Here is a 21885-nt window from a genome sequence, read left to right as displayed (position 1 = left end):
AGAACCACAGAGGTGGAGACTTGCCTGTTGGGTGGAGAGTAGAGGGTGGTTATTGAGAGAGGGTACTTCGTTCTCCTCTTCAACACGCCAAATGTTTGCCTGTTATTTCTCTCCTCATTTGATACGTTGGCCTTTTCAAATATTCTGTGTATATTGTCTATTTTACTTTTTTGTTTCTTGAAACAGGGTCTCACTGTGTTACCCTGGCTGGTTTCAAACTCTGTGTAGACCAGGCTGGGAACTCCCAGAGATCTGCCAGCTTCTGCCTCCCAAGTGCTGGGATTAAAGGTATGAACCACCATGCCTGCCTCTAATTTTTGTTTGTTTCTTTTCAAGATAAGGTTTCTCTGTGTAGCCCTGGCTGATCTGGAACTCACTATTTTGGAACAGGCTTTCTTTTGGGTCACCTCTCAAATAAAGATATGGAGATTTATGGTTAGTTATGAAAAAAAAAAGAATTGTGTTGGAATTTTGATGGGGATGGTGCTGAATCTGTAGATTGCTTTTGGTAACATGACCGTTTTTAGTATGTTAATCCTACCAATCCATGAGCATGGAGACCCTTCCATCTTCTGATATCTCCTTTAATTTTTTCCCCAAATCTTTGAAGTTTTGGCATACAAGTCTTTTTCTTACATGGTTAGAGTTACCTCATGGTATTTTATATTATTTGAGGTGATTATGAAAGATGTTGTTTCCCTAATTTCTTTCTTAGTTCATTTGTCATTTGTGTATTATTTTTTTGCAAATTAATTTGGTATCTAGCTACATTGCTGAAAGTGTTTATCAGCTATAGGAGTTCACCCAGTGGAATTTTTGGGGTCACTTATGTATAGTATCATATCATCTGCAAATAACGGTACTTTGAGTTCTTCCTTTCCTATTTAAATCCCCTTGATCTGATGGGGGATGCCCTTCTGTATATAAGTTTCTCTTATTGATTGATGAATAAAACATTGTTTGGCCTGTAGCCAGTAGAGGTAGGAAGATAGGCGGGGCTAGGAGATGAGGAGAATTCTGGGGAAGGTAGGTAGAGCCCGCCAGAAGGATGCCATGTAGCAGAGGAAGGAGAAATAGGGCCAGGCCCTTCTCCGGTAAGATAAGACCACATGGAAATACTTAGATTAGTAGAAATGGGTTCATAATTAAGACAAAGCTAGCCAATAAGAAGCTCAAGTCATTGACCAACCAATTAATATAAGTCTCTTTGTGCTTATTTAGGGCTGAGAAGGGCGGCAGGACCTGGTGGGACAAGAAAACATAGCAATGTTGATCTCCTTCAGTTGTCTTTTTGCACTAGCTAAGACTTCAAGTACTATGTGTCGGCTAAGTATGGAGAGAGTGGACAACCTTGTTTTGTTCCTGATTTTAGTGGAATTGCTTCAAGTTTCTCTCCATTTAATTTGATGTTGGCTATAGGCTTGCTATAAACTGCCTTTATTATGTTTCGGTATTGTACTGGCTGGTTTTGTGTGTCAACTTGACATAAGCTAGAGTCGTAAGAGAGGAAGGAGCTTCAGCTGAGGAAATACCTCAATGAGATCCAGCTGTAAGGCATTTTCTCAATTAGTGATCAATAGGGGAGGGTGCAGCCTATGGTGGATGATGCCATTCCTGGGCTGGTGGTCTTGGGTTCTATAAGAAATCAGGTTGAACAAGCCATAGCAAGCCAGTCAGCAGTACCCTTCCATGGCTTCTGCATCAGCAACTGCTTTCAGGATCCTGTCCTGATTGAGTTCCTGTCCCGACTTCTTTCAGTGATGAACAACAGTGTGGAAGTGTAAGCTGAATAAACACTTTTCTTTTCTCCCAAGTTTTTTTTTTTTTTTTTTTTTTTTTTTGGTTTTTCGAGACAGGGTTTCTCTGTGTAGCTTTGGAGCCTATCCTGGTACTCTCTCTGGAGACCAGGCTGGCCTTTAACTCACAGAGATCCCCCTGCCTCTACCTCCCAAGTGCTGGGATTAAAGGCATGCGCCACCAATGCTTGGCCCCAAGTTTTTTGTTTTTTTTTTTTTTTTTGTCTTGTCATTCTTCATAGCAATAGAAACCCTAACTATGACAGATATGTCCCTTGTATCTCTAATCTCTCAAGAAGGTTTATCATGAAGGGTGTTGGATTTTGTAAAAGGTCTTTTCTGCATCTAAAGAGATGATCATGTGGTTTTTGTTTTTCAGTTTGCTTATACGGTGGATTACATTTATTGATTTTTGTATATTGAACCATCCCTGCATCTCTAGGATGAATACTTGATCATGGTGGATGATCTTTTTGATATGTTCTTGGATTCAGTTTGCAAGCATTTTACTGAGTATCTTTGCATCTATGTTCATAAGGGAAATTGGTCTGTAAATCTCTTTGGTGGTCTGTATGTGGTTTGAGTATCAGGGTAACTATGGACTCATAAAGTGGATTGGGCAATGTTCCTTCTGTTTTGATTTTGTGGACTAATCTTACACTCCATGTATGCTGTTTGGAAAACCCCCCATGGCCCAGGTCATCCCTCCATGTTGTGTAGCAAAGTTGTACTTGGGGAATTGTGTACCACTCATATGGATGGCCTTGATTTTGCTGAGTCATTGTAATCCCATTCCCTTCTTGAACAGATGGTCAGCTGAGGAGCCAGGATAAGGCTGCTAAGCAGGAGACATCCTCCCCATGACTTCCTCCTCGGGTCCTCTGGTGCTATGTAGGCTCTTATATTAAGCTGCTGCTCTCCTGGTGGTGTCTGTTTCTTCTCTGATGGGCTCACTGAGCCATTTCCTCAACCCATGCAACTGCCAGGTGTAGTCTCTGAGCAGACTGTCAGCTTCACTTCCCACCCCCAGGCCTAGAACTTAAAGTTCTGGGAGGAACTGTGAAGCAAGCCCTCAGGAGGATTCTGAGGCATGTCCAACTTTGAAAGCCATAGTGCTAGCCACCAGTTGGTTTTATTTACTCTTTAACTATGCAATTACTTGTAACTATATGCGTGATGCATGCACACACTCCAGGTGTGAAATTTTAATGCTAAGAGACAGAGAGAGAGGCAAGTAGTCACAGTCTCCCTTCATTCTGTGCTTCAGGAGCCCTTCTCAGTGGCAAGTGCTGTTCAGCTGCGCGCCTCTCTACCCACAACTTTACTATAGCATGCTGTACTGTTTTCAGATTCATAGAACTATGAGTTATTCTCTTAATAACTCATGACATAGAATTATGAATTACAATTTCTCTGTCTTTAAATACGATGTTTTGTGGCTAGAACTTCATCTTGAGATCTTGTGGTAAGGGGTCTTAAAGCTCAAACTGGAGGGCTCAAGAGAGAATGCCGACACTTCTGGACACTTGCTGGAGTGTTGATTTAACTGTGTTGCTTTAAAGTTTGTGCATTGAGAGCTCTGTTCTCAGTGTGGCAACGCTGGGAGGCAAGACCTCTAGAAAGGAGCCCCAGGGCTGTGAAGATGGCTAGGTGGGTTAAAGCACTTGTCATGCAAGCAAGATCAGATTTTAAATCCCCAGAACCTGTATAAATGTTGGGTGGGCGTGGCAACTCGCTTGTAACTCCAGCCATAGAAGGTAGAGCCCAGAGATTCCTCACAGCCTCCACCCTCCTTCCCCAAGCAGGGTGGCTAGTAAGACTGTCCTCATAGGTGAGCTCTGGGTTTGACTGGGAGACCTTGCCTCAAAAGAATAAGATGGAGTGGAATAGAGGAAGATTTCTGTCATCAGTTTCAGGTGCTGCACTTTCGTGCATACCTTTCTTTCTCTGTCTCTGATTCTCTGTGTGACTCTGTCTTTGTCTCTTTCTCAAGCTAGCCTGCCTCAGGTATTTATTTCATTGCCACAATGAACAATGGGTTAATACCCCCTCAGGGACAGTATCAGATGCTACTGGGACTGGACATGTCCCACCAGCCTGAGCATGCAGAGCTATCCCGCTCTCTGAGGGGTGGGGGACATGATTATAACTTGAGTGGTGTGTTGAGGTTTACAGATTGGGTTGTCACACTGATGCAGAAGGGACCTCCGTGCCTTGGGCCCCTGCAGGTTCCAAGCCACAGGGGGAATGGAATCAGTCTTCACTTTGAGATATTAGAACTTCCAGCTCTCCTGCAACCCATGAACACAAAAACCCTTTCTGTTGTCCTTAGACCCTGGTCCTTTTGTCCCTAATTTCCCAAGCCTCATAGGAGCTTCTGTAATTCACATCCTTATGGATTTGGGGTGTCGGGACAGACTTGCTGTGGTAACCCTTGTCATCAGGCTGCTCACAGGGACAGTTGACTTCTGTGTCAGCACATGGCTACCCAGGCCAGGGGAGAGCTCTCTGTATCTGCAGACAGGGCCACAGGGAGTCCTTTGTGTGTACAGACAGACAGGGTCACAGTGAGTCCTCCCCATCTGCAGACAGGGCCACAGTGAGTCCTCCCCATCTGCAGACAGGATCACAGTGAGTCCTCCCCATCTGCAGACAGGGTCACAGTGAGTCCTCCCAGTGCAGACAGTACCACAGTGAGTCCTCTCCATCTGCAGACAGGGTCATAGTGAGTCCTCCCCATCTGCAGACAGGGCCACAGTGAGTCCTCCCCATCTGCAGACAGGGCCCCAGTGAGTCACCCTTCCCAGCACTGGCTTGGCTCCCTGCCCTTTCCTTGCTTTTGCAGCCTGCTTGGGCTCCCAGCCACAGATCGAGGTCTACAGCAGGACTCTCCCAAGACTGTGTGCCTCCAGTTCCTGGCTGAGACCACTGTCTTCTGAGCAGCATTTCTCCTCTATTTTCCCTCCGCTCCCAATAAATGGAGTTTTTCTTTTAACATCTCTGCAAATCACAGCCCTCCTCTCATTTTATTTTGCCTCCTCACCCGCCTTGTTACTTTGTTGCTTTAACAAGCTAGCTTGGTGCTTTCTGTCAACCTGCTTTCTGTTGCAGGAACCGTCTCCACCTCTTTGTGTTCTTGCTTTGAACAGTTCTTATTCAGAAAGCCAATTTCATCTGGTGCCCTTGAGTTGTTATTTTTAATAGCAGGGCTGTTTTCCCATATTCCTTCTATTTCTCAGCAAAAGCTCTCAGCAACTGGATTGGGGTTTTAGCTGGGCGTGGGTTTGTGGAAGGGGGTTCGGTGCCTGTGAAGCCAGAAGATAGTGTCCCCTATGTAGCATCAGCTAGCCCCTCTGGTAGCTGGAGTTGCCATTTGTGAGCCACCTGACATGGGTGCTGGGAACTGAACTCAGGTCCTCTGCAGGAGCAGTGTGTGTGTTTAACCACCCAGCTCTCTCTCCAGCCTCTCACTTGAGTTTTTAAAAAAGATTTTTATTTTTATTTAGATTATGTGGGTGCATGTAAATGTTTGTGTGTGTGCCTGTGCATCTGTCTGTCTGTCTGTCTGTGTGAGGGTAGATTTGTGGACCTGAGTGAAGGTGCCCTAACAGTCCAGAAGAGGACATTGGATCTCTTGGAGCCAGGGTTACAGGTAGCTGTGAGTTTCTGGACAAGGGTGATGAGAACCAAACTCAGGTCCTCTGTAAGAACAGTACATCCTCTTAACCGCCAAGCCGTTTCTCGGGCCCCTTCTCCCTGGTTCCCATCTAACTTAACCGAAACTCCAAGAGGATTAATGTGACAGACAGCCTAGGAAGCTGGATGAAACCAACACACAGGGGATTAAACTTTGAAGCCAGGACATAACAAAGGAACGAAAACCTGAACTTCAGATTGGTCTCCAGGAAGACAAGTGCCAGATGTGGCAAGGGTTGACTCCTCTGGGCTTTGCAGGGCTTTCAGGAGGCTTGGGGCTTGGAGCTCTTAAAAATCCCCACATGAGCTGGGGCGGTGGCTCAATTAGTAATTGCGGACCATAGGCCTGCAGCTCACATACAAAATCAAGGTATGGTGAAGTGCTAGGGAGATGGGGACAGGAGGGTCCCTGAGACTTTCTGACCTGCCAGCTTAGCCTGCTTAGTGAAACCTAGGTCAGCGAGACTTTGTCTCTGGCAAACCAAAGTGACAGTGTTCGGAGGAAATGTGCTAGAGCTTTTCCTGTGGCTGTCATATGTACACACACACACACACACACACACACACACACGCGTCTATGCGCTACTGAGGATTTTGGCATTGGCTTCAATTTGGAAAGCAACAGGCTTCAATTTAGTACTGACAGTTTCCAGCAACTTCTCTTCGATCCTGACTTGTCAAGGGTTATGCTACAGATTGAAGGAGAATTGTCTCCATAGGTTCATGAGTTGGAAAACTTGGTCCCCAGCTTGTGGTGCTGTTTGGGGAAGCAGTGGGGAACCTTCAGGGGGTGGAGCCTCACTGGAGAAAGTGCCTCAGCAGGAGCCAGAACAAACCTTTGCTTATTGAGTTGCCTCTGTCAGGACGCGATCACAACAGTAAGAGAGGCTAAGGTAGCACCTGTGAGGTGATACTGTTGACAGGTGATACTGCTGCCCTGAAGCAAGCCTCTGGGCATGCCCTTGAGGGGTTATTACGATTACTTAATTTAGGAGGTAAGACCCACTGGAAAGGTGGGCAGAAGTGCCCTGTGTTCTGGGGTCCTGGAAAGAAAAGAAACTAGGAACAGGGCTGAGCTCTCCCTAAGTATCTCTGCTTCCTGACTGGATACAATGTGACCAGTGGCTTCAAGCACCTGCTGCTGTGTCTTCTCCACCATGATGGACTGACTATACACTGGACCTGTGAGGCAACGTAAGTCCTTCTTCCTTGAGTTGCTTCTGTGAGAGTATTTTATCACAGCAATAAGACAAGTAGCTAATACAGCCCATTTATTGTTCCAGGGGACACTTTTCATAGGCACAGCTACTTAACTCTCAGAGGCCGAAGTGGTCCATCCTGATGTGAAGACAAGAGTAGACAGATTCCATTTCTCTGCATCAGAGCATCCTTGCAGATGTAGAAATATGCTTGTAAATAATAACATGAGTGATGTCAAAATTCTTACATGCAATTATCAAACACTGATATGAACATAATGTCATGATTGTATCATTATTTTAAATTCTTTCTTGAGTATAGGGATTGAGCTGGTGTCCCCTCTAGCTCAGACTGGTCTGGGACTCACTGTGTAGCATTGGCTGGGTTCCAAACCCAAACCCTCCTGTCCTGAGACTGCATATACACCTCCATACCCAACTTTTGATGGGGCTTTTCGGGATATGACTCAGTTCTTGTGCTTTCGTGGACAGGACATCACTAGCTGACTTACCTTCCTGCCCCTAGCCGTCTATCTAGAAATGAGCACTGCTGGACCAGCCTCCATAAAACACAGCCGTAGCCTAAACACATCATTCTTCTCTGTCTGCTCTCTATCATCCACTTAGGATGCTCAAAACTCATATTTAAAGTTCTACATAATTATCAAGGCACACGCTCTACCTGTATTTCTGTTGATTCTTCTCTTCATCTTGTGCCGGCCCACACGGTCCTCTTCATTGTATTCATTAAGTTTCTGGACTTCCTTACAGCAAGTTTCCGTGGGCGGTTAACTTAGAGTCTTCCCTTTCCCCTCCCACTTGAGTGACAGTCGGGATGGAAATCGGAAATCGGATTCTGGTTGGGTCCTTCTCAACTTCAGACTTACATTGCTGCTACTGTGTGTCTTCTTGTGTTCGGTGTTGGAAGAACTTCAACGCTCTGCCAGGCTTTATCTCTTTGTAAGTAACTCAGCTTCTTCTGCCTACTCATGTAATACCTTTTCTGAAGAAAATTATAATTTGATCCATAGAAACTGTACATGTTGGGAGGGCTGTGAGATGCACACAATGTTCCAGTCAAGATAAGTGTCTTCATTGCCTTAATCATTTTTCTCAGTGGTAGAAGCATTCAAAACTCTTTCTTCTAACGTCTTTGGTTTTGGTGTTTGTGTTTTTGAACAGGGTCTTATGTGTCCTAGGTTTTGAACTTGCTATGTAGCCGAGTTTGACCTGGAGCTTCTGGTCCCCCTGCCTCCACCTCCTGAGTTCTGGGATTTCAGAAGTGCATCATCATGACAGCTGCCCTGCTGGCATGGAACCCAGGGCTTTGTGAATGAGGAACAAGTACTCTGACAGCTGATCCACAGGACTCCATCCAACCCGGGCTGGCCTTAAACTACTATGCAGCCAAGGGCGACTTTGATCATCCAATCTTCCCTCCTCCACCTCCCAAATGCTGGGATGACAGGAGTGTACCACCATGTTGACAACTTCTTAAAACTAAGGACTTACAAAAAGCAACACCGAGATTTCCAGTCTCCATGTCTGGGTGGATTATGTGGTGTTTGCTGCTCTGTATGTGGCTTATTTCATGTAACATGGCGTCTCCAGGTCCACCCATGTAGTTGCAAATCACAGAATTTCACACATTTTATGGCTGAATAGTATTTTATTATGTATATACACACCACATTTTCTGTAATTGCTCATTACTTGACAGTCATTTCGGCTGACATTCCATTCCTTGGTTACAGAGAATAGTAGTATAAGTACATGGGAGATGTCTCTTAGGCACACTGATTTAATTTCATATGTATTTATAAGCCAGATTGCTAGACTATATAGCAATTTTATTTTGGGGGGAATTTCCATGTAATTTCCTTTTTTCTTTTTTACAACATTTGAATTCATTTAGATTTCCACTAACACTACATAAGTGCTTCTATTTTCTCCAATCACTGCCCACATTTGTTATTTTTCATTTTTGATAATAGTCACTAGAACAGGGATGAAGTGATATCTTGTTGGGGTTTTGATTTCCAGTTTTTGCTTGATGATTAGTGAGGCTGGACATTTTAAAAATTTATCTTTAGTGTGTGTGTGTGTGTGTGTGTGTGTGTGTGTGTGTGTGTGTGTGTCTATGTGAGAGAATGTGCACAGAAGTGCAGTTCCAGGTGGAGGCCAGAAGAGGGTATTGGATCCCCTGGTACTGGCGTCAATATGTGTTTGTGAGCTGCTAGATGTAGGTACTAGAAACAGGAACTTAAATCCTTTATAAGAGCAACAAGTGCTCTTAGCCAATGAGCCATCTTTCCAGCCCTGTCTTAGGTTTTCTATTGCTCAGATAAAACACCATGACTAAAAGCAACTTGGGGAGAAGGATTTATTTCACCGTAAGGCTTTTAAGTCCATCACGAGGGAAGCCAGGTCAAGAACTCAGGGCGGGAACTCAGGGCGGGAACTCGGAGGCAGGAACTGAAGTAGAGGCCATGAAGGGGTGCTGCTTACTGTCCTGCTCCTCATGCTTGGCTCAGCCTGGTTTCTTACAGGACCACCAGCCCGGGGTGGCACTGCCGGCAGTGAGCTGGGCCCTCACACATCAATTGTTGATCAAAAAATGAACTACAGGCTTTTCCACAAACTGATTTGGTGGGATCATTTTCCCTTTTCAAAATGATTTTAGTTTGTGTCACGTTGACATCAAACTAGCCCGCACAAAGCCCCAGCATTGTTTCTACAATAGTCATTTTAACTGGGGTAAAATGATAGCTCACTGGGGTCTTGATTTGCATCTCTCTGATAAGTGACGTTGGATATTCTCTCATTTACTAGTTGATTATATGTATGCTTTCTTTTGAGAACTGTCTATTTAGGTACAGTGCCCATTTTAAAATCAGATTATTTATTGACTTACTGTTCATCCAATTGTTTGCGTTCCTGTGTTTTAGATACCAGCCCTCACCAGATGTGTAGTCTTCAGTTGCTTTCTCCCATTCTGTATGTTACCTCTTCATTCTGCTGACTGCTCCTTTTTCTTTGTGTGCAAGCCATTCAGTCTGAAATAATTCCATTCCTGCATTTTGCATCCATGCCTTGTAGTTTTGGTGTCTTATCAAAAAACTCACCACTGAAGCAACACCACGAAGTTTTCTATGCTCAGGTTTTCTAATACTAGTCTCACAGTTTGAAGTTTAGTTATTTTGAGTTGGCTTTTATATATAGTGGGAGATGGGGTTATAGCTTCATTCTGCAGTTTCCCCTAGCCATTTATTGAGGAAAGTTCTCCTCTCACGTTGTTCTTTGCATCTTGGTTGAAGATTGGTATGCTATAGGTGTGTGGGGTTTTACCCACTGTCTCTAGTCTGTTCCCCTGTCTACTGTTTTGATGATTATTGTCTTAGTTAGGGTTACTATTGCTGGGATGAAACACCATGACCAAAGTAACTTGGGAAGGAAAGAGTTTATGTCAGCTGATGGAAGCAGACACAGACACCCACAGCTAAACACTGAGCTCAACTTTGGAATCCAGTTGCAGAGAGGGAGGAGTGATGAGCAAAGGGGTCAAGACCAGGGTGGAGAAATGCCAGAAACAGCTGACCTGAACAAGGGGGAGCTCATGGATCCCAGACTGATAACTGGGAAGCCAGCATAGGACTGTTCCAGACCCCCTGAAGGAGGAAGTGAGTTTGAAGGTCTGGACAATCTTTGGGGCCACAAATGGACTTTGGGAGCCCTCTCCTCATAGAGTGATACTCTCTCAGCCTAGACACACTGGGGAGGGTCTAGGTCCTGCTCCAAATGATATGACAGACTTTAAAGATCCCCCATGGAAGCCCTCACCCACCCTGGGGAGCAGAAAGTGGTTGGGATAGAGGAGTCTGTGGGGGGCAGGGGAGGAGGGGAGGGAGAGGGAACTGAGATTGACCTGGAAAAGAAGCTTGTTTCTAATGTAAATAAAACAAACAAACAAAAACAAAAAAGAGTTTATTTCACTCACAGTTCCATGTAATAGTTCATTATCAAAAGCAGTGAGGACAGGAACCCAATCAGGGCAGGAACCTGGAGGCGGGAGCTCATGCAGAGGCCATGGAGGGAGCTGCTTACTGGCTTGCTCCCCATGGCTTGCTATAGAACTCAGGTCCTGAGTTTCTATAGAACTCAGGACCACCAGCCCAGGGATGGCACCACCCACAAAGGGCTAGGCAATCCCCCCATCAATCACTAATTAAGAAAATGCCTTACAAGCTTGCCTACACACAGCCTGACCTAATGAAGGGATTTTCTTAATTGAGATTCCCTCTTAACTGAGGATTCTAGCTTGTGTCAAGTTGACATAAACCTAGCTAGAACAAGTGTAGCTTTGTAGTATATTTTGAAGTAGTTAGATGTGATGATATGATGATATTCACAGCTGTTTTCTTTTCACTGGTGATGACTTTGCTGTCTGGCTATTTTATTTATTTTTCGACAGTATGAATTTTAGAATGTTCTTCTGTGACTGATGGAATGTGACTGATATTGTTCATGTGTACTGCGTTGAATCTAAAGATTGCTTTGGGCAGTATGGACATTTAATAATATTTCTCCTTCCCATCTACAAGGGAAGCCTCTGAACCTTTATATGTCTTCTTCCATTTCTTTTGTAAATGTTTCATTCTTTTCAATGTAGAGATCTTTCATCTCTTTAGCATTTTTTTAAATTTTATTTTTGATAACTTAGAAATGTCTTTGTTTTCTTGATTTCTTTTTTCAGGTAACTTGTTATTGGTGTGTAGAAAAGATACTGATTTTATTACATTGGTTTTGTGTCCTGCCACTCTTCTGAATTTGTTATCAATATTAATTATTCTTAACTTATTATTCTAATAGGGGCGTGTGTCTGTGCATGCAGACAGTGACAGTTTGATTTCTTCTGTTCCAACTCCAATGTGTTGTATTTCTTTGTCTTGCTGAGTGCCCTGGCTGAGACTTCTATCCTATTGATCAGCAGTGGTAAAAGTGCCCATCTTCACCTCGTCCCAGACCTCAGAGGGAATGTGTTCACCTCTTTGACACTCCACATGACGCTGTCCACAAGCTTTTAGCATGCTGCTCTCTGAAGCTCTTTCTCCTGAGGTGAACCTGTTAGAATCACATATTCGTGAACAGATGTTTCTTCCTATTTCCTTTGAGAAAATACCAACACCACAGTCTGTCTCTAATGCTGAACATTTTGTTTCATTAATTAATAAATTGATTCTTTTTTATGGTATTGGAGGCTGAGCCTAGGCCTCACACATGCTAGGCAAGTGTTCTATCTCTGAGTTACACCCCCAGCCCTTTTAAAGCCACTCTTTTGAGGCAGGTTTGCACTGTTACATAGGCCGGCCTTGCATTCACTGTGTTTCCCAGTAGGCCTTGTGCTCCCCCGCCTCAGTCTCTGGACTGGCTGGGACAGTGTTCTTGTATCTGTGCTGCATTGTTTCCTGTGACATTCTCACAGCTCTGCATGTTAGACCTGGTATTAACATCACCACAATGGTGATCATGGTGTTCCCACAACCCCAGGGCACCAGTGAGTCTGGCATTCACGGTAGCCCTGGGCAGTTGACTGTGTTCATGTAACTTTTTGACATTGGGCATGCCTTTTGCATAACTCTGCAATGTGGTGTGGTATGTGTGGAGACTTGGATAATGGTGGTCGTCACATAAGTGTGTGATATTTGGCCTGCTAGTCACAGGAACAACACTGGATTCTATAGCTATATAATTCTGTAGTATTTTGAAAAAATGCACATCTAAATAAAATGACAGTGCTAGTAGGTTTTAGGAAGGTCAACGTAGTGCCAATCTAGTTACTTAGGATGCTTTACTCACGGATGAGAGTTGTGATTGTGTGTGGAAGTGGGTGTGCAGATGTGTGTGTACATGTGTGTATCCTCATTCCTGCGTATTTGCATGTGTCTGTAGGTACATGTATGCATATGTATGTGCATACGAAAGTTGTTATTTGGAGTGTCTTCCTCAGTCATTCTCCACCCTAGGTTTTGAGAGAGGGTCTCCCATTGAACCCAGAGCTCACAAATTCTGCTGTGCCGGCTGATTGGCAGGCTCCAGGGATCCTAGTATGTCTGCACTCCCAGAACTGGATTGAATGTCTGTTCTGCCATGATTGGCTTACTGTGCATGGATTTGGGGGACCAAACTTGGGTTCTTGTACTTAGAAGGCTATCACTTTAATGACTGAGCTGCCTCCCAGCCTGGAGAGTTATGGTTTTGGTAGAGACCAGCAGTGGTGGTCTAACAGAATAGAATTCTGTCATTGACCTTAGAACTCATATGATTCAGATGGCGCTGGTGGGGTTCTGTAACCTTGATGTTGGTGCTGCTGCTTTTCTGTAACCTTGACATTGTGCTGGTGCCATGGAGGGAGCAACAGCCACATTTGTAGGTGGAGAGACTTCAGTTTTGAGAAGTGGGTCAAGTGTTACATAAAGTTACATAACAATAGATGACAAAGCTTGGCCCAAGTTTGGGTTTTCTGCGTGATGCAAACTAATTCCTTTCTGTACCACACTGAGGCTTATTCCGTCTAATTTAAAGGTGCCTGTGTCTTCTAGCTCCCCAGGGCTTAGAGCAGGCACTGCATCCCTTGTCATGACTACAGTCACAATGTCTGTCCACCTGTACATGTTCATAAGTGACACTGACCTAAGTCACACACTGCAGTGTGTGCATTTGAACTTCTGGAGATTGTGGTAAGCAGTAAAGAAGGCTTTCTGCTAAACTGAAGTGCTCGATAGTGTGCTTACAACCCTGTGAATAGATTAATTGGACGATGTAGGTGTCCAATCAGTTTTATGTCAACTGTTCACAAGCTAGAGGTGTTTGGGAAAAGGGACTGTCAATTGAGAAAAATGCCATCTGTAAGACTGGCTGTAGGCAAGTTGGTAGGGCATTTTCTTAATTAGTGATTGATGAGTGAGGGCCAGCCTGTTGTGTGCAGTACCAACCCTGGACTGGTGGCCCTGGGGTGTATAAGAAACCAAGCTGAGCAAGCCATGAGGAGTAATAGCGATGGACTGTGCTGTAAGAACTGTGCGCTGAAGGAAACCCTTTTCTCCCCAGCCTGTTTTTGGCCATGGTGTTTCTAACACAGTAATAGAAACCTAAGACAGAGGGTTGGCATTACTGAAAGTGTTGGTTGTATACTGACCACATTCTTCTCCTCTTCCTCCTTTTTTAAATTTAAGAACCCAGCTGGGCAGTGGTGGGCACACCTTTGATGCCAGCACTCAAAAGGCAGAGGCAGGTGGATGTCTGAGTTCAAAGGCCAGCACAGAGTTCCAGGACAGCCAAGGCTACAAACAGAAACCTTGTCTCAAAAAACCAAAAAAATTACTTAAGAACCTTGAGAAGTCTTGTACAGACCCAGGAATATGTTGTTAGGGTTGAGGGGACAATCTATTGAAAATATATTTTAGTAACATTAACATAAACATTTAAGATTTTCACATCTTGCAGTGTATAAGGTATACTTCAATAAAAGCTTTGAAAAATATACATCCAAAGAAAATGGCAATGCTAAGAGGTTTTACAAAAGTCAAGGGTCCTGTCAATTTGGGATGTTTTCTATTAGATAAAAGTTTAGGTTTAGGGTTTTAATAAAAACACAATCACACCTAGAATTTAAATCACTTTTATATTAAAATTATTTATTACCCCCCCTGTGTATGTGTGTCTGAGAGAGAGAAAGGGAGAGAGAAAGATAGATAGATGAGAGAGAAGGGGGGAAATAAGTGTGCTTGCAAGAGTCAGAGGACAGCTGGTAGGAGTTGTATCTCTACTTCTATCCTGTGGGTCCCAGGGATTAAACACAGGGCACAAGGCTAGGAGGCAGACACCCTTAACCACTAAGCCATCCCACCAGCCCTATTCCCTTGAATTGAAAGGTACAATGTGATGTAAGAATGCATATTGCTTCCCCGTATCCCATGACACCATTAGGACTTTTCTGTTGCTCTCAGTTCCCAGGGCTCATGAACTATTTTTTCCCTTTCAGTACTTGGGATGCATTGAAGTTCTGCGCTCAATGAGGTCTCTCGACTTCAGTACAAGAACTCAGATTACCAGGTAAGCTCTCTTGAAAGTAGACTCCTGTGATTTTATCTTTGAAAGGAAAGATCTCAAAAGTTTACATCCTAGGAATTTCTAGAAGAAAGCCTGACCCTTCCGACACTGGAGGTTGGTAATGGAGTCAGGACTCACAGTGTGTTAAAGTATGTATTGAACTATGGTTGTACCTGTCCACGTGTGGAGAGATAGGTCTCTCATCAGAGCACCAAACTACATTCTTTTTGAGAAACAAAGACCAAGACATCTCGAGTGAGTTTCCAATGGTGCACAGAGAAAACAAATTTCACAAGAAGAGATATAGAAATATTCATGAGGGAAAATCATTTAGGAAGGAGATTGAATTTTTAAAATATTTTATTTTCAATTAATATTCTAGGCAGTATACAAAATATTGGGTTTCATTATGATATCTTATTTGATTTTTATTAATGTTTTAGTATAAAAATACTGGACCTCGTTATTCTTTCACACATGTACTTCCTTTCACTCTTTCCCCCTTCCCTTCCCGCTTGTCATCTCCCCAAATGCTCTTTCTACTTTCATGTTCCATATATTTAAACCTCTGTTCTACAAATGAACAAAACTATGCAATTTTTGTTTTCTTTCCAATTGCCCTTTCTTGTTCCACTTTCCCCCTCCCCTGGCATAGAACATAGAACCCCTTCTACTTTCATCTCTCTCTCTCTCTCTCTCTCTCTCTCTCTCTCTCTCTCTCTCTCTCTCTCCTCTCTTCTCTTCTCACACACACACACACACACACACACACACACACACACACACCACACTTCTGTTAGTCAGACTTATTTCACTTAACACAGTGGTCTCTGGTTCCATATATTTTTCCTACAAATGACATGATTTAAAATATTTTATATGTGTTTCCCACATTCTAAGTTTCTCAGTGGCTCGGACTGAAGCATTTCTCAATGAAATATTGTAGCAAAATATAGTCACAGAAGAATCAAGCTTTTAGAAAAATACTAGTTCCCTGGCGTGTTACAGAGCAGACAACAGAGACTGTGACACAGCCGCACTTCTGTGGCCAGGGGGACTCTGTTACATTGACAGCTGTGGAAATGCTCAGGCACCATCCTCAGAAAGTAGCACCTGATTACTTCATCCAGATCTCAGTGTTGTGCTTCTCTGAGTCCGGGAACCAAGTCTGAAGGTCTTAGCCATGGCGTGTCGTCATTAGTTGTTATGTCCACACCACTGTCCTAAGTACTGTAGTGACGCCTCTTCCTCCCCTCTGAAGAAGTTCCTGGTTAAGAGCTCACCTTTCTCTTCTCCCTAAAGCAACTCAGGACATGCGGTGGGAACATACCAGCATCAGTGTTCTAGACCAAAGAAGGAAGGAATTCTGTTCTGAAGTGAGAGCTTTGAAAAGAGAAGTCTGTTTCCTTGGTCACCCATCCATTCACTGTGCTCACAACCACAAGGACAATAGAAGGGTGAAGAGGATTTTCATCAGGGGAGGGTGAGAGAGGCAGAGTGAGCTTCACATACAGGCTACAGTTCTTATTAGGGCTTCTGAGGGGTTGGTCATGAGGCTGGGGACTTTTCAGAAGTGTTGGGATATGGGTTGGGGGTGGTGGTGTTAATGGTTAAACCAGGAAGGGCAGGAACAGTATTTGTGGTGACTTTGGGGATCCCACATTCAGGCTGGAGTGGGGCTTTCTTCAAGATAAAAGACAAAGCTGTCTTAGTCAGTATTCTATTGTCGTGAAGAGACACCATGACCAACTTTTACAAAGGGAAACATTTAATTGGGGCTGCCTTACAGTTTCAGAGGTTTAGTCCATTATCATCATGGCGGGAAGCATGGAAGCATGCAGGCGAGAGACTGGGCTTGGCTTGAGCATTTGAAACCCCAAAGCCCACCTCAAGTAACACACCTCCTCCAACAAGTGCCACTCCCCAAAGACCAAGCATTCAACTCGATGAGCCTGTGGGGACCAGTCATATGCAAACCATGTTCACATGGTCACTCTCACTGACAATGTGTGCACTGTCACATCAAGTGCAGAGTGATTCCCACTGCCTGGGGATGTGAGAACTGTGTGTGATGCTCACATTCACCTGTGTGGTGGTTGTTTTAAAGGAATAAAGCCTACTACAATCTTTTCCACTGGGTTCCCTCTTTGGATTTCTGAGGCACTTTTGTGCCACTGATGTATTTATTAAGTTACACCATCTGTTGTGTTCTGGGCAATACGGGCTGTCTGCTCTGCCCAGATGCTCAGTGTTGAGCCAGATGACACACAAATGCCTGAGGGTCATTTAAGGGACACAGACTGAGCCCTGATCCTCTGGGGTGGTAGTAAGGGGAGCTGGTGGGGGGCACAATTAAACAATTATAGTTTTCCCTTGAGTGAAGACTTTCTTCTTGGAGACCTGTGGGTGGAATCCAAGAGGACAGAAGCACCCACCCTGTAAAAGAAAGCAGATGGAGCCAACACTGGTGGGGATGGAGACTGGATGACTTTCTCCAGTTCCGTCCCGCTGTGGAAAAATGCTTCAGTGCAATAGGGCATGCGGAATGTCAACCCTGGACTCAGAAAAGGTGCTGTTGCAGTCTGGTTGCAGCAGTATTGACTTGGGTTTCATTAGACTCTGTCTGATGCTCCCCTATCTCTGTGTCATCTCTATTATATAACATTTTTCTTGTTGAATTTACTTCCTGGAGCACACTCACACAAAACATCAACACGAAAAGGAAGCTGTTTGCATCCAGAGGAATGCTCTGTTTTCCTTGTAGAGTCAGTCACATGGCATGGAACTTTTAAGGCCTTACTAGTAACTAGGTGTTAACTGTGCCTGCCTCTGTAATTAAATACTTCCTCCAGAATTTGTGTAGCAGGGAAACTTAATATGGTCAGATTTTACAGACACTAGGTGAATTTGTTTCTAAAAGTATTCCAGCTATTTATTTAATTAAATAAATAGTTATTTAATTAAATCCATTTTTGTAAGGAAATAACCTCTATGCATCTGTTTTACTGAATTTTAAAATGTAACTTGAAGTTCTTACCTTTATATTACTTGGAGGCATCAACAGTGGTTCCCACATAATATTTTCAAGGTAGGTTTAGTTTCGTTCTCTTCCGTGGCAACTGAGTTTGTTTATTGTTTTCCTTTCAACAATAATGGACACAGATTTCCAAATAAAACATGGCTTTTAATGGTTTTCCAACTAAGACATAACTTTAAAAATGTATGTTTAATTGCTTCTAGACTTATCGGCTCAGTGGCTATCAAAAATCCTATACTCCTGATACCTTGGTTTAAGGGAATTGGTGATACGTTCACCCCAATCACTGCCCACCCTGCTGAGAAGATGGCCTGTTTGTAGGTGCCATCTCTGCCAGGCTAATTCTTACCTGAAGTATTGAGCTTGGCTTAGATTTGGACACCTTGTAAGAAGGGGACCAGAATAATGTCTGTAGATCCTCCAGGACAAGGCCTGGTCATAGGGGCACCTGTGAGCATTTAGTTAGTCTCTTCATCACAGTGGACAAGTGAGTGTCCACAGCATGAGAGGCAACAAGGCCGTGACAGGCATTTCTTCCCTGAGGACCCTTGTGTTGATGGGGTGGACAGAGCTAAGGACCTCCCTCAGTGCTTGTGGGAGCTTGTGGGAACTTCTGCAGAGGAAATTGCTTCCCACGGGGCTCCTTCTCAGCAGGCTCGGACAGCACAAGTCCTCTGCCCTCCCCTAAAAGTAACCTCGCCCAGCACAGTTTTGGAATATGGCACCTGTACCCCCACTTCCCACATTTGTGGATGGGAAGTGCATTTTACAGTATCAAAGGGGCAACAGAGAAGCCCCACTGTAGGGGACAGTGAAACTTTAATCGTTCTAGGATTTCAAAGCTGATAACCTCACCTTCCTCCACTTCCAACTGTGATATGATCTCCGCCTGCTCTGCAGGCCCTGTTAGGAGCTCAAGGACCAAGGATGGGAACCAGGACTGATGTCACCTGGCTCCCAACAGGAGGCCCATTGGAGGCCTCCACATTTACCTATGCAAGGCTGTTGGGTTTCCACACTGGCCACTGTGACCACAAAGGTGGGACACTGGCCCTGGCCTCAAGGCTGATGTCAAAGCTGTGATCCCCTCATCTGTACTGCTGGAATGGCATGACAGTATTTCCTGAGTCAGGGGGCCCTGACCTCATCTGATGGGGACTCCTGCAGAAGGTGCTACAGAGTCTGGGCTTGAGCTCATGTCATGCTGTGAGTCTGCTCCTAGTAACCCTGCTGGCTGAGAACTGCAAGAGGACAAGAAATATCCTTGGTCACAATTGTGTTAAACTCTGTCACTGGAAGTCCTCTTATGGCCAATTTGTAGACAGTAGAAAGCTATGAATATCTACACTGTACAATTAAATCCGGAGTCCTCAGAGAGGCGGCCCTTCCCTGGCCACATTACAAAGGTCCTAATGATGTTTCTCTTGATTGTCAACTTCGGATGTTGTTCAGAAGTCAAACCCTAGAATTACAATATGCCAAGCGTGTCTGGTCAGATCCCCAGCCAGATACACAGGACAGCAGATCTAGCAGTGGTCACCTGCCTGAAGCAAGGGCCTCCCTTCTCTCCTCACACACATACAGGGTGTGATGCTTCACCGCCATTTTCAAGTCGATGAGATTTGGGATCACCATGGAAACACCTCTGGAGGAGACGATGAGAAGGTTTCCAGATAGGTTTAACTGAGCAGGGAAGACCTACCCTGAATGTGGGCAGCACTATGCCATGGGGTCCCAGACTGAATACAAAAGAAAAGGAGTTGAGCACCAGCTTTCATCTCTCTCTGCTTCCCGGCTGCGGAGGCAGCGAGCTGTGGCACACTCCCGCCATTGTCACCACAGTGGACTGTACAGTACAACAATGACGCAGTCTCTCTCCTTAAGAATAATCACAGAAGTCACGCATGGATTTCAGGTCACGAAGGATCCCATTCAACTCCCTTCCATGCTGGGATGTATCTTAACTGCCCAGTCAGCTTCCTTTCCGGATCCTGTGCACTTGGGCCCTTGGCCAAGGGTGGCTTGCTGGGGTCTTGAATGAGTTGCAGGTGATTGATGAGATGTTGTCCGGGGCCCAGCATGAGCCTGCATCTCTAAACTCAGGAAAGGGAAACGACTGGATGCATTTTAGGTTCTTTAAATGGGCCCACAGACCCCTGTCAGGTCTGGAGTTTCGCATGTGGTTATCAACACATAACACATGGGCTTGTGGCGGCCCCTCCCTCTGCATGCAGGAATTTTGCTTCAGAATGGGAAGATTCTGAGAATGTCCACTCTGGTAAAAACTGTGGAAGCAAAGCATCTTTCTTCCTTTTCTCTCTGCCCTTGCTCAGGGCACTGGCTGGGATCTCTGGGATGTTCCTCTGGGTGCTAGCGTACGTCTGTGGGTGTTTGAAGTGCTGTTCCTGGCTGTGGCACCAAAACCATGCAGTAGAGGCACCCACAGGCACATGTCAGCCATGACTAAGAGATCTGGTGATAAGCTGGCATGTGGGGTCACCTCATGCTAGGGGCGTGGCTTAAAAGGTAGCAGTGTGAACACATGGTGTTGATATGAAAGAGAGATACACCATGGCTAGTTATAGGGCTTTGAACGTGGTCAAAGAGCAAGTAAGCCCTGGCCATTTGTGAAGGGAACAGAGGCCGGGATGATGTTTTTGAGAATGGTACTGGGTGTAGCCTCCTTTATCTGCCCCTTTATGTGTTTGATCTCCTCACACCTGCCCCTGCATGGGTGTGGTCTGCTCATACCTGCACCTGTGTGGGTGTGACTTCCTCATACCTGCCCCTGTGTGGGTGTGGCCTGCTCACATCTGCCCCTGTGTGGGTGTGGCCTGCTCACATCTGCCCCTGTGTGGGTGTGGCCTGCTCAACCTGCCCCTGTGTGGGTGTGGCCTGCTCACATCTGCCCCTGTGTGGGTGTGGCCTGCTCACACCTGCCCCTGTGTGGGTGTGGCCTGCTCACACCTGCCCCTGTGTGGGTGTGGCATGGTCACACCTGCCCCTGTGTGGGTGTGGCCTGCTCAACCTGCCCCTGTGTGGGTGTGGCCTGCCCACACCTGCTCCTGTGTGGGTGTGGCCTCCTCACTCCTGTCCTCGAGTGTCCCTCACATCTGCTTCCATGGGGACAGCTCCTCTCCAGCTGAAGGAGGATGTGCTGGACCAGAACTGCATCTTCTAAGATTTCACCTGGGAAGCTCAGCCTTTGGGTTCTCACATTCTCCAACTCCAGGTAAAACTGTTACTCCACTGTCTTCAGATCTACGAGTGTCAGCAGCCTCTCCACCCTCACGGAGCCCATCACCACACACCTGGGAGAGCATTGGGCTCACCCCACTCATGATGTCCCCTGCCACCTCCACCTCCATCTCACTTCTTGTGTCATGTGGACATCAACTCACCGACTCATCTGGGCCCGAAACAGTGCAGTGTGTTTTAGGAAAGGGCACAGTTATTAACAAGAGATCTGTGTTGTTTACAGTGGGTTTCCTCAGCCTCATGCTCACCAGGAGTAGTTTTCAAGTGGAAGATGAGGACGGGAAGGAGGGCAGGTAAGGCCTGGGCCTGTGGGAGCCCTGGGGGTTATGTGGTCTCATGACACTTCTGGTAGGTGCTGGCCATCTTTTATTCAGGCCTGCTGTTAATTATTTTCCTCTGTAGGTGAAAGGCTCTGACTCAGTTAAGTGGGTAGGAATTACTACAGGGGCTTCAAGTCCCCTCAGGCATAGTGGCAGGGCTTAACTGCTTTCTTATTTGAGAAACACGGGGTGAAGTAATACTAGCGAGTTTTGCTTCATAAACACATCACACAGAGCATGTTACTCTATGTACTTGGACACCCATGCCAGTGTAGCTGATGAAGGGGCCCCTGTTCACCTGCTCTCTTAGGTCTGAGAAGGAATCACGTCACTACTTCACCCTTACAAGTAGACTAGTCCATTCCTGTATCCCAGATTTCCCTTTTCACTACACAACAAACAGCTCCCATGTTGATTTCAGTTAGCTGAGCCAGAGAAAGGAGCGAATCTATTTTTACAGCATCTCTGAA

General features: G+C 45.2%; 1 protein-coding gene across 1 annotated transcript in view; it reads left to right on the top strand.

Moving 5' to 3' along the window:
* Window positions 1-21885, top strand: part of Shc3 (SHC adaptor protein 3) — a 135115-nt gene that overhangs the window by 33848 nt on the left and 79382 nt on the right. The window contains exon 2 of the mRNA XM_027409914.2: window positions 14733-14803. Within this exon, the coding sequence (XP_027265715.1) occupies window positions 14733-14803 (71 nt within the window). The remainder of the gene's footprint in view (window positions 1-14732; window positions 14804-21885) is intronic.

Source organism: Cricetulus griseus, chromosome 3 (genome assembly GCF_003668045.3).
Source record: "Cricetulus griseus strain 17A/GY chromosome 3, alternate assembly CriGri-PICRH-1.0, whole genome shotgun sequence".
Lineage (NCBI taxonomy): Eukaryota > Metazoa > Chordata > Mammalia > Rodentia > Cricetidae > Cricetulus > Cricetulus griseus.
This window is presented reverse-complemented; position numbering and strand designations above follow the sequence as displayed.